Below are 10,565 nucleotides of genomic sequence, written 5' to 3'. Positions count from 1 at the left end.
ATATATATATATATATACCTTAATGTTGGAGATCCCACATCGACTAGAGATGAAAGCCTTTCATTCTATATAAGTGGGTGCAACCCTATGAGCCGGTTTTATGGGGTTGAGTTAGACTTAAAGTCCACTTCGTAATACTTAACACTAAAGCGAGTATGATCGATAATGAATTGTGAATCTATAATCATTAAACATCATTTGGACATCACATGAGGTGATAAGCATCCACTTTACTCGTATTAACTTAGAGAACACAATTTATTTACCATTAACAATACATTCTTAAATTTAACACAAATTTTATGGTTAAAAATCATTTAAAGATAACCAATACATACTTAAGAATTTTACATTAACCACTAATATCATATATATTTTACATTATTTTCTTATTGATAAAAATACATATTTTACATTACTCCAATAATTATATTCAAAGCTATACATATCAACTTTCATATATTCCTCTCTCATCAATCCCTCCATCACAAGTAGCGTACCTATTAGTAAAATCTTTCATAAATTTTTAAAATTAACTTATGTACAAATTGAGAATAATTTTTTTAATATATATATATATATATATTTAAATTAAATCATGAATAAATTAGTTTTAACTTAATAAGAATTTGATATTTTTTTCTATAAGTTATTAGGTAAATAGTTATCCTAAAATTATACAGTAAGATTGGTATATATTTTTACATGGAAATTAGGAGAAAAGACACACATAAAATTTATTCTTGTTTTCAATTATTATAAATAAAATTTATAATTATAAAGGATAATATTTTCAAACACAACACTATAATAATAGAAATATTTTTTTAAATAAATTATTTATAGTATTTTAGATCCTTATGAATAATTTGTAAACAATATACCTTCAAAATATCTTAGTATGGTAAATTATTTCATATTTTATTTAAATGTAACATGTACAATTAAGTTTATTCTCTGATGTGATACTATCATATAGTATTAAATAGGATTCATGTGTTCCCACCAAACTAATAAAGGCGACACGTCTTTTCTCCTCCTTAGTCATATTAATCCTCTCACTAAGAATGTGCGCATAAATTTAAAAGGTTCTGCTTCCGAATTTAATTCCCAATTCAGGTACATAAAAAATATATATAATCTTAAAAAATTTGAAAAGTTATATGATTTTCTTTCAAATTATATATAATTAATTTTAATTTATTAAAAAATTATTATTTTAGTTTTTATTTCATATTTTTTTTTATAGAAAAGTTCATAATTCATTTTAGAGATTGAAACTTGCATCTTATTTGCTTCATGTGTCCTTTTAATTTATTGTTAAATTAAAAACAATTTTTTAATTTGACTAATTAATTTTTTTATAATGAACCATCAACATTACAACCTTGGATAAAGAAATAATAAGATATAATAAAACTAATTAGGTTAATAAACTAAAAATAAAAAAATTCAATGTAAATTATGTTAATTTTACTTGAAATCACAAGTAATTAGCTGAAAATAGACTTTTAATTTATATTTTAACAAATTACGGTTTTTATAAAAAAAAATATATAACTTTAACTCAACTACATAAAATTATATTTTATTTATATAACTACTTTTTATATTATAAAAGCATATATACGCGATTTTAAAATTATAATTTATATGATAAAAATATGTAAATAATAGTTATCTAATTTTAACAACTAATACAATTTACATCTACTTTGTATCAATAATTACAAATGTATTCAAAAGTTATACACAAATATATTGTATTTATACTATTATGCTTGTTATAATTATAAAAAAATTAAATAAGTTTTTTTAAATTATTATTATTATTATATTATACATACTAGCGGAAACACATAAACTCTTGCGCCTGTGTATCCGCATTTCCTCTTTTACTAAACTTCATGATGATAAAAATTTAACATACATGCAGAAATAATTTTAGATGAGTCAAAATGAAAAACAAAAAATAACATGTAAAAGAAAAATGATATATTGATTAAACAACTTTTTTTTTCTTCTTCGGTAGAGTCTCTCTTCTTCTTTTCTTTTTCAAGTTTTTTCTTTTCTTCCATGGGTAGTTTTGAAATTAGAGAATGTGATGATGTTCACGTTAGTTAGGATTAACTTGCTGGTAAATACAAAAGAATAATACTTTTACCAAAGAATATAGTTGCTTGAAATGAAATGAAGAGACTGATTGTAAAAGAATGTTATTTTATTTGATATGCAAGATTTGATACGTCTGAGAGTATGTTTTCTTTATTTTTTCTTGTTGTTCTCTTAAATAAAAAATTAAAAAAAGTGAAGAAGTCAGTTTGTCTTTAAAAATTGTACATTAATATTGAATTAAAAATAGTTTTATTTTTTAAATAATTTATATGAAATAATAAAATAAAATAAAAACAGATATAATGGAGAATTTTCTATATATAGATATATACTCTGAGAGTTGTTTTTTATTAAATAACAATTTGATAAAATAAGTTAAAAGATATCTATCATAATATATTATAATAATACTAACGGATTAACTAATGTTCTTTAACTTTATTAAGAAAAGTATTTTTAAATATACTTGATTGTAAGTTTAGTTTTCTGTTTTGAGAAATCAACAAGTTATTAACATGTTTGCATTCAACCTAAATTATTTTGAGTAAGTTTGAAATTCAAATTACTTAAATAATCTTGAGATAAGATATTTGAATTGAATTATATCAGGAACCCTTTGTTAAATATTTAATATCTACTGTGATTATAACTTTTCTTTGACATAATAATCTAATTGGAATTATGATAAAAAGGGGCATAGATTACATCAGAGATTAGGTTTACAGTATTAATTAATGCCCCTGGAACAAAAGTTTTGACACAGCACAATACAAAACACAGAAGTGCAAAAGAACAAGGTCACATGATTAAAAATCTCAAATCTGATTGTTACTCATAGCATCAACAGCTACAGCAGCAGCTCCCAGCAATCTTCTATTTAGCCCCACACACGTTAACAAATTATAAATCAAACTCATTATTCTGCTTCTCTTCTTTCTTTCTTGTCCCTGTCTCTCTCTCTCTCTCTCTCTCTCTCTCTCTCTCTCTCTCTCTCCACACTTCACACGCCTTCGATCGTGTGTAATTTCTAGAGCCTTCGCAATCCCCTCTTTTTTTGCGCACTTTGATTTCAATACCATAAAAATTCCTTCTTCGATTCTGCAACCACGTCCCTTCAACTTCGCTTATAATCTCCTACTTCTTCTGTAAGTTTATTCTTTATTCTGTTTTTTTTTTTGTTTAGTTTTAAGTTTTTAGTTTTCCTTTGGATTCTAACTTGATCGCCTCTTTAAGAGCTCTGAAACGTGTTTCAGTTACGCCAGAATTCGAACACGTGTTTCAGTTGCGCCGGAATTCGAACACGAGATTAGTTCGTGGCTTTCTCTGTTCGAGTTCTTTGGAAGTTGAATTCTTTCTCTGTTTGAGTTCTTTCGAAGTTGAATTCCTTGGTTTCGGCAACACTCACCAAATCGTGCCCTCTCCGCAATGCTGCAATCTTGCTTTCTGGTGAGCATTTTGCCGTGTTTACTTAGCTGCTAAGTGATTTTTTTTTTATAACTGGGTTTTATCTTCTGTTGTTGAAGACCGGGGAAAGAAGAAACGGGATGATCATTACTGCATGTTTCTATATTCCTTCTTGAATTGTGTACTTTAATTCTGTCATGGGAATCTTTTTTTTATGCTTTTGCTTTGGGATTAATGATTAATTTTGTTGCATTAATTTTCGCCCAATTTTTATTTTTTTTTGCTTTTTAAGTGTTTGCTTATGAAATAAAATCAGGTTAGGTGACGGGTGAGTTCTTTTTTTCTATTGTTGTGGAAAATCTTATAAGCGTGTTTGTTGCTGTATTGCAGTGATTTTTTCCATGGCGAGATCGTGAAGTTCTTAAAATGGGCACCTCGGAGAAATAGATTTGCACTGTAAATTGGGTGTGAACTTGGCGACTCAGCAGGAATCTGAATTTGTGTAAAATCTGCTTGTGCAATTATTTATTGTGGAGGGTGGACAAAATGGTGTTTGAAATCAGTTCTGTTGTTTCAAAATTGCAAATGTTATCCACTTCGGATCATTCCTCCGTTGTCTCCATGAACTTATTTGTTGCCCTTCTTTGTGGTTGTATTGTCCTTGGCCATCTTCTCGAGGAGAATCGGTGGATGAATGAGTCTATCACTGCCCTTTTGATTGTAAGTCTTCACTATCCTGGAGCTTATTTGCCCCCACGTTATTTAAAAGTATCTGTTAAATTTGTTAGTCCTATCATAAACATTGCTTTTCCTTTTAGTCCCTTTGTGGAAAATTATATATTTCGGTCTCTACGTGTAAAAATGTCTACAAAATGGTCTTTGTTGTTTGTGAATGTTACAACAACAATAGATTTAGTCTCTGTACTTATAATTTTTTTGCTTTTTTGTCTGCTTATGAAAAATATTTACATTTGGATTGGGTTCCAACGTGAGAATGGTCCATGCATCAAACACATTTTCTTATATTTGGTTCCTGTAGGGAAAATATTCTACCACCTTTATATTGTTAACAGATGCTAGGGAATAATTTGCTAAAATAAATTCATTCAGAGATCAATACGTAGGATTTTTTCATGTAGAAGCTTAACTGGAAAATAGTGTCAAAGTGTAAAGGATCATTTAATTTAACCTGAAGAGTCCAACTCCTCCAAATATTTTGCCATGCTTTAGGAGGCAATTATATCTGTGTATTGATGCTTAGTTTGAACAATGGTGTGTGCAGCTTTTCTTTTTCTTGTTTTTATTGGATAATGATTAAATTTCATATTGATTTTTCTCAGGGTGTTACCACTGGCGTAGTCATTTTGCTGTTTAGTGGTGGTAAAAGCTCACATATTCTTGTTTTCAGTGAAGATCTTTTCTTCATATACCTTCTGCCACCTATAATATTCAATGCTGGGTAATTTTCCGTCTTCAGCACCATTATCTTATTTAGCGAGAAATTGATGCTTGACTCTATTTATCATTCTTTTGTTAGAGAAAAAGGGAAGTTGTTTTGTTTTGCCCCTTTACAAATTAATATTTCCTTGCAGACATCGGAACTTCCCAATGTGATAATCTGAAAAGTATTCTGGTTGGTATACTTAAAAACTAGTCACATTAGCGTTATATAGTGGTGGATAACTTTTAGGAGCTTATTGAATCTCTAGAGTCTGGCTGTTTGAAATATACCTGATACTAGTACTCAGTTCACTTGCTTGTGCACTTGCACTTATACGAGGGACATATAGAACTGATTCCTAAGTTTATGTTTCCTATTTCATTCATTACATCAATTATTTGAAAATTATGACTTGAACAAGTTCTACTTGTAGACACTATTGATGGTTTTGTATGTGATAATTGCTTACATGATGATGTAGTTAAAAACATCAATTTTATGTATCCATGATATGATCATGAATTATATTAATGACATATGAAAAACTCCAGAATCATAGTGTTTTCCCCTCCTAAAATCCCTATTCCGTGTCCTGAAATCCATGTTTTATTTTTAACTTTGCGTGTATGATACATTGCCATTATTGTTTTCTTATGATTTTTTTCTCTGTAAATCATTTCAGGTTTCAGGTGAAAAAGAAACAGTTTTTTGTTAACTTCATGACCATCATGTTGTTTGGTGCTATTGGTACATTAATATCTTGTGCTGTCATAACTTTGGGTATGCATTATTGCTTTACATGTATTTATTAGATTGTTATTTAAGATTTGAAGCAGTAAGAAAATAAAGGTGCCTAGTTCCTCTAACTTAAATTTGAGACATTATTTCAGGTGCGACACAAATTTTTAAGAAGTTGGATATCGGTCCACTGGATTTAGGGGATTACCTAGGTATTTTACTTGTCAATATCATCTACTTGGCAACCTCTCATTTGGTTTTTGACTTACTAATTTATGATCATTTCCAGCAATTGGTGCAATATTTGCTGCGACAGATTCTGTTTGCACATTGCAGGTTTGAAGAATATATTCCTTACATTTTTCCTGCAACTTAGGTATCACTTATAGTTACTGAACTTATGAATGATTATGCAGGTGCTAAATCAGGATGAGACACCTTTGCTGTACAGTCTTGTATTTGGGGAGGGTGTTGTGAATGATGCTACATCAGTGGTGCTTTTCAATGCGATCCAAAGCTTTGACCTCAACCAAATAGACTCTTCAATAGCTTTGCACTTTTTAGGCAATTTCTTGTATTTATTTATTGCAAGCACAATGCTTGGAGTGTTGGTAATTTTTTCTCTCCCTCTAATTCTCTCATGCATGCATCACATTGAATCATAGACAAGATCTATATCAACACTGAACGTGCACATAAATATTGATGTGGACTTGTGGCTATGGTCTAATGTATCTTCATCACCTTGTAGACAGGTCTACTCAGTGCTTATATTATCAAAAAGCTGTATATTGGAAGGTATTTTCTTGACATTTTCCCATTTCCATTGTCTGTTCAGCAGTAACTCTGATGGTATTACATTGTTATATTGTATGTATGCAGTTAATTCATAGTGAAGTAAAGTTGCGGACAGTTCTATGATAATTAATGAATTTCCCGCTTCATCCAATCTAATTTTTTTTTTGTATTGTTTGTTAACTGAACAAAAGTTTACAGTTTAAGAAGACTACACTGAACTAATTTTGATTGTTTGAACTTTGAAGTAGCCATCTATGTTAACTGGTTCATTTGAGTTTTTTTTATTCTAAATGTTATGTTGCCCATTATAAGTTATTTCATACCACTAAAATAATAATAGAAATCAATAAAAATGTAAGACTTGTTGTTAGGCATTGATTTCTATTACAAGTTATAAAGCGTTGTGCATCCCTGAATTATTGTTTGGTGTGAATATATGTCATTTTAAATTGTGTTCATTTTTATTTTTTAGGAAAAAAATTCACATTAGTTCAGTTGACTGTCAGTAACTTGATATCTCTCAGTCTCTGTGCATCTGTTAGCTTGTTCTTTCTATCTTGAGTACAAGGTTTTAGACCCCTTTTTTGGTAACTATGAGACATGACACAGGATGGTTTGAAAAAGTTCTTTATTAATGTTGAACACATTTCTCCTTAATTTCAGGCACTCTACAGATCGTGAGGTTGCACTTGTGATGTTAATGGCGTACCTATCCTACATGCTAGCTGAAGTAAGTTTTAAAAAATTTTAGTAACATTTTATGGGTGCTGTCAACATTTTCCATTAACACGATGCTGATGTTTCTACATCTTCTGCAGTTATTCTATCTAAGTGGCATCCTCACTGTATTTTTTTGTGGAATTGTTATGTCTCATTATACCTGGCATAATGTGACTGAGAGTTCAAGAATCACTACCAAGTATGTCTTCTAAACATATTATTTCTTCATGTTTATATACACTGTTCAAGTCTATGCATTCTAAGACATATTTTTCATCTAACTCTTGCAGGCATTCTTTTGCAACCTTGTCATTTGTTGCTGAGATCTTTATCTTCCTTTATGTTGGTATGGATGCCTTGGACATTGAAAAATGGAAATTCGTCAGTGATAGGTATTTTTTAGACTCATTAATAATAATTTATTCATTAACCTTTTTTGTACTCATGAAAAATTGCTGAATGGCATTCTTTCATGTCCACAAATGGTCTGCTTCTTTACTGAAACAGTCCTTGTATTACTTGATGTGACTGGAGAGTTCTTTTATGGTGTTTTTATCTTTTATTTTTCTTTAGCGAATTTTTATTCTGCATTCATCAATCTTCTCTACACTTCCTTTTATTATATTAGAAAAACAGTTAATTTTCTATACTTGGTTCTTTCTGCAGCCCTGGAACATCTATAGCAGCTAGTTCAGTATTGTTGGGTCTAATTCTTCTTGGAAGAGCAGCTTTTGTTTTCCCCTTATCCTTCATATCCAACTTGGCTAAAAAATCACCAAATGAGAAAATTAGCTTCAGACAGCAAGTATGGCTAAATTTCTGTCACTGAGTGCTCTTTCCCAGATTTCTTGTGCTACTAAGTTTTGTTGACAAGTTTCTCCTTGTTTCTCAATTCTAGGTGATTATTTGGTGGGCTGGTCTTATGAGGGGTGCTGTTTCAATGGCACTTGCATATAATCAGGTAGGAGCAACAATGCTTATTATTAGTGGTTTTGTTTTGCTTTTGGAAAATTGAATTATTGGCCACTGATTCTGAAGATAGGATCTTATAACCTGATGCTTTCAAGTCTAATACTCTTAACAAATGCAGTTCACCATGTCGGGGCATACTTCACTGCAAAGCAATGCAATCATGATCACCAGCACCATCACTGTGGTACTCGTCAGCACAGTGGTAAGATATTTGTTTTGTAGTTGCTGACATCCAGAGCCAGTGTTATTGGTTTCTTTTTATTAGAGACTATTTTGCCTTTGCTGTATCACTGCTATTCATTCCATTAGATTAACCATTCGACTTGCTTTCTATGATAATAAAAAATTGATTTTTCCATTTGCCTGCTTTACCAGTCTGCATAGCTAACTGTACCTGTCCCTTGTAATGCTCATAATTAATCAAATTTGACATGGTTAAGTATTATATAAAATTTCTTTAAGATGGTATTGACACCAGTTAATTACAATTCTCAGGTGTTTGGTTTGATGACTAAGCCACTCATAAGGCTTTTACTGCCTCATACTCCACATCCTAAAGAATTAAACATCGTGATAGCCACCGATCCATCTACTCCAAAATCAGCCACTGTCCCACTTCTTGGGAGTGCCCAGGACTCAGAAGTCGATATTGATTCAATCCATCGTCCAAGCAGCATCCGCGCATTGCTTAGAACTCCAACACACACTGTTCATCGTTTGTGGCGTAAGTTCGATGATGCATTCATGCGTCCTGTTTTCGGTGGAAGGGGTTTTGTTCCTGTAGAACCTGGCTCTCCAACTGAACGTAATGGCCAACAATGGCGTTGAGGAAAAAGGCAAGAAATATGTAATTTGTGTTGTAAAACTACATAAATTTTTGTGGAGGTCAAGCAATGCGTGTATAAGAATCCCGTACTGAGATTTTGTTAGCTCTTTGGGTAGTGGAAGTGAGAAGTGAGAACTAAGAAGGCTATGCAGTGCAGGTGCAGGTGCAGCATATGTCATCTCAACTCATCTCAGTGTCTTCCGTAAAGTGTAATATTTGATTATTAGAATTCGTTGACCATTGTATCATTGTATTGTATTTAAAGTTTGAATAGCTAAATCTAAATATTTGTCAAGTTTTTTTATTGTTTGCAGCTTCTGCCTTTGAAAAACTATTTTTTAGTGCACCTGATTACCAACAAACCTTTCACATAATTTAGGTGTTTTACAGGACACATAATTTTATATTGCTTTGCAGAATAGGCTATTTTTTTTTCTGATTAAAGAGCTTCCAAAGGCTCCTATTTTTATTTTATTTTTTTAACCATTTTTCTCCCCGAGTCTCACCTGTATTATTATAGCAAAAATAAGGTTGAGTTTAGATTTTCTCCATAATACTATAAGAGAAAAAAATTATAAATTAAATTTAGCTTAGGACAAGTTAAAAAATAAGAATTTTACACAATTTAATTTTAATTAAAAAATACATTTGTTTATTATTTTATTTTTTATTTCTAAAAATACTAACGATTAAGCTTCTTTTGTTTGTTATATCTTTAATCCTTCGCTTGGATTACAGATGAATTTAAGAGAAAATAAAGAGAAAAAATGAAAAAAGGTAATGTTTAAAGGTAAATGCGTGGAAATTGATTGGAATATTTATTAAAATTTGTGAGCGATTTTGATTTGATAGATATAATAAATTTAAATTCTAAATTTAAATTCTAAATTTAAATTCTAAATTTAAATTCTGTTATAAACTAATATATATATTAATTAATTATTTTTATTATTTTTATAAATCTCGACAAAATAAATCATTTTGGGGCATAAAATAATATTTTCATGAAAGCGGAGAAGATTATTCCTATTTATGATCATTTAGCCAACGCCTAATGCAGGATAACTCAAAATCCTCTCAAATTGATTTTTAATAATTTTTTTATTTGATTCTTAATTTTTCTTCTTCTAAAATATTATCCTCTTAAATTTTCTTATGATATACATTTACTACTTAAATATTTTACTAGAGATAAATTTTAAAAGAATAAATAATAAAAAATTTATAAATAAGTTATAGGCATAAATTATTTATTTTAGTATAAGTTTTATCTCTTTAAACTCAATTATTTTTAAACTCTTTTTAAAATTAAGGGATAATTAGGTTTTTTTTTTTAAATAAAGAATTTAAATTTTTCTTCTTCTCTTTAAGTGTTTTGTTAAGAGAAAATGTTGTGAATATATAATTTAATTCTTGGATTAACAAATGAGATGATATATTATTTATTAAATATATTTTATGGGCTCATATCATATAGCTTAAGCCGTAGAATACTAAATAAAGTCCAAGCGGCAAATTATTATCATTTTATGCACTGTTAAATATTGTTAA

At 29.7% G+C, this 10,565-nt stretch overlaps 1 protein-coding gene across 2 annotated transcripts; it reads left to right on the top strand.

Moving 5' to 3' along the window:
* Positions 1–2,857: 2,857 nt before the first annotated feature.
* LOC137829873 (sodium/hydrogen exchanger 2) lies at positions 2,858–9,318 on the top strand. 2 transcript variants are annotated; one of them, XM_068636848.2, is made up of 16 exons: positions 2,858–3,260; positions 3,349–3,561; positions 3,910–4,239; positions 4,860–4,978; positions 5,643–5,740; positions 5,851–5,910; positions 5,988–6,034; positions 6,115–6,309; positions 6,450–6,496; positions 7,160–7,226; positions 7,315–7,415; positions 7,507–7,608; positions 7,883–8,021; positions 8,115–8,177; positions 8,307–8,390; positions 8,684–9,318. In XM_068636848.2, exons 3-16 carry the CDS (start codon positions 4,066–4,068, stop codon positions 9,014–9,016), a joined length of 1,629 nt encoding a protein of 542 aa, XP_068492949.1. In that variant the 5' UTR covers positions 2,858–3,260; positions 3,349–3,561; positions 3,910–4,065; the 3' UTR covers positions 9,017–9,318. The 2 variants fall into 2 exon arrangements, with proteins under 2 accessions (XP_068492949.1, XP_068492950.1); XM_068636849.2 differs by having other exon boundaries at positions 2,872–3,260; positions 3,369–3,561.
* Positions 9,319–10,565: the final 1,247 nt, after the last annotated feature.

Source organism: Phaseolus vulgaris, chromosome 7 (genome assembly GCF_051622355.1).
Source record: "Phaseolus vulgaris cultivar YP4 chromosome 7, ASM5162235v1, whole genome shotgun sequence".
Taxonomy (NCBI): domain Eukaryota; kingdom Viridiplantae; phylum Streptophyta; class Magnoliopsida; order Fabales; family Fabaceae; genus Phaseolus; species Phaseolus vulgaris.
This window is presented reverse-complemented; position numbering and strand designations above follow the sequence as displayed.

What these genes read in the sequence shown, in the direction of transcription:
- LOC137829873 (XM_068636848.2), top strand. Translation starts at nt 4,066, where the DNA reads ATGGTGTTTGAAATCAGTTCTGTTGTTTCAAAATTGCAAATGTTATCC. An exon ending in TTGTGCTGTCATAACTTTGG is followed by an intron (nt 5,741 to 5,850) that starts GTATGCATTATT and finishes ACATTATTTCAG; the next exon opens with GTGCGACACAAATTTTTAAG. An exon ending in AAATTAGCTTCAGACAGCAA is followed by an intron (nt 8,022 to 8,114) that starts GTATGGCTAAAT and finishes TCTCAATTCTAG; the next exon opens with GTGATTATTTGGTGGGCTGG.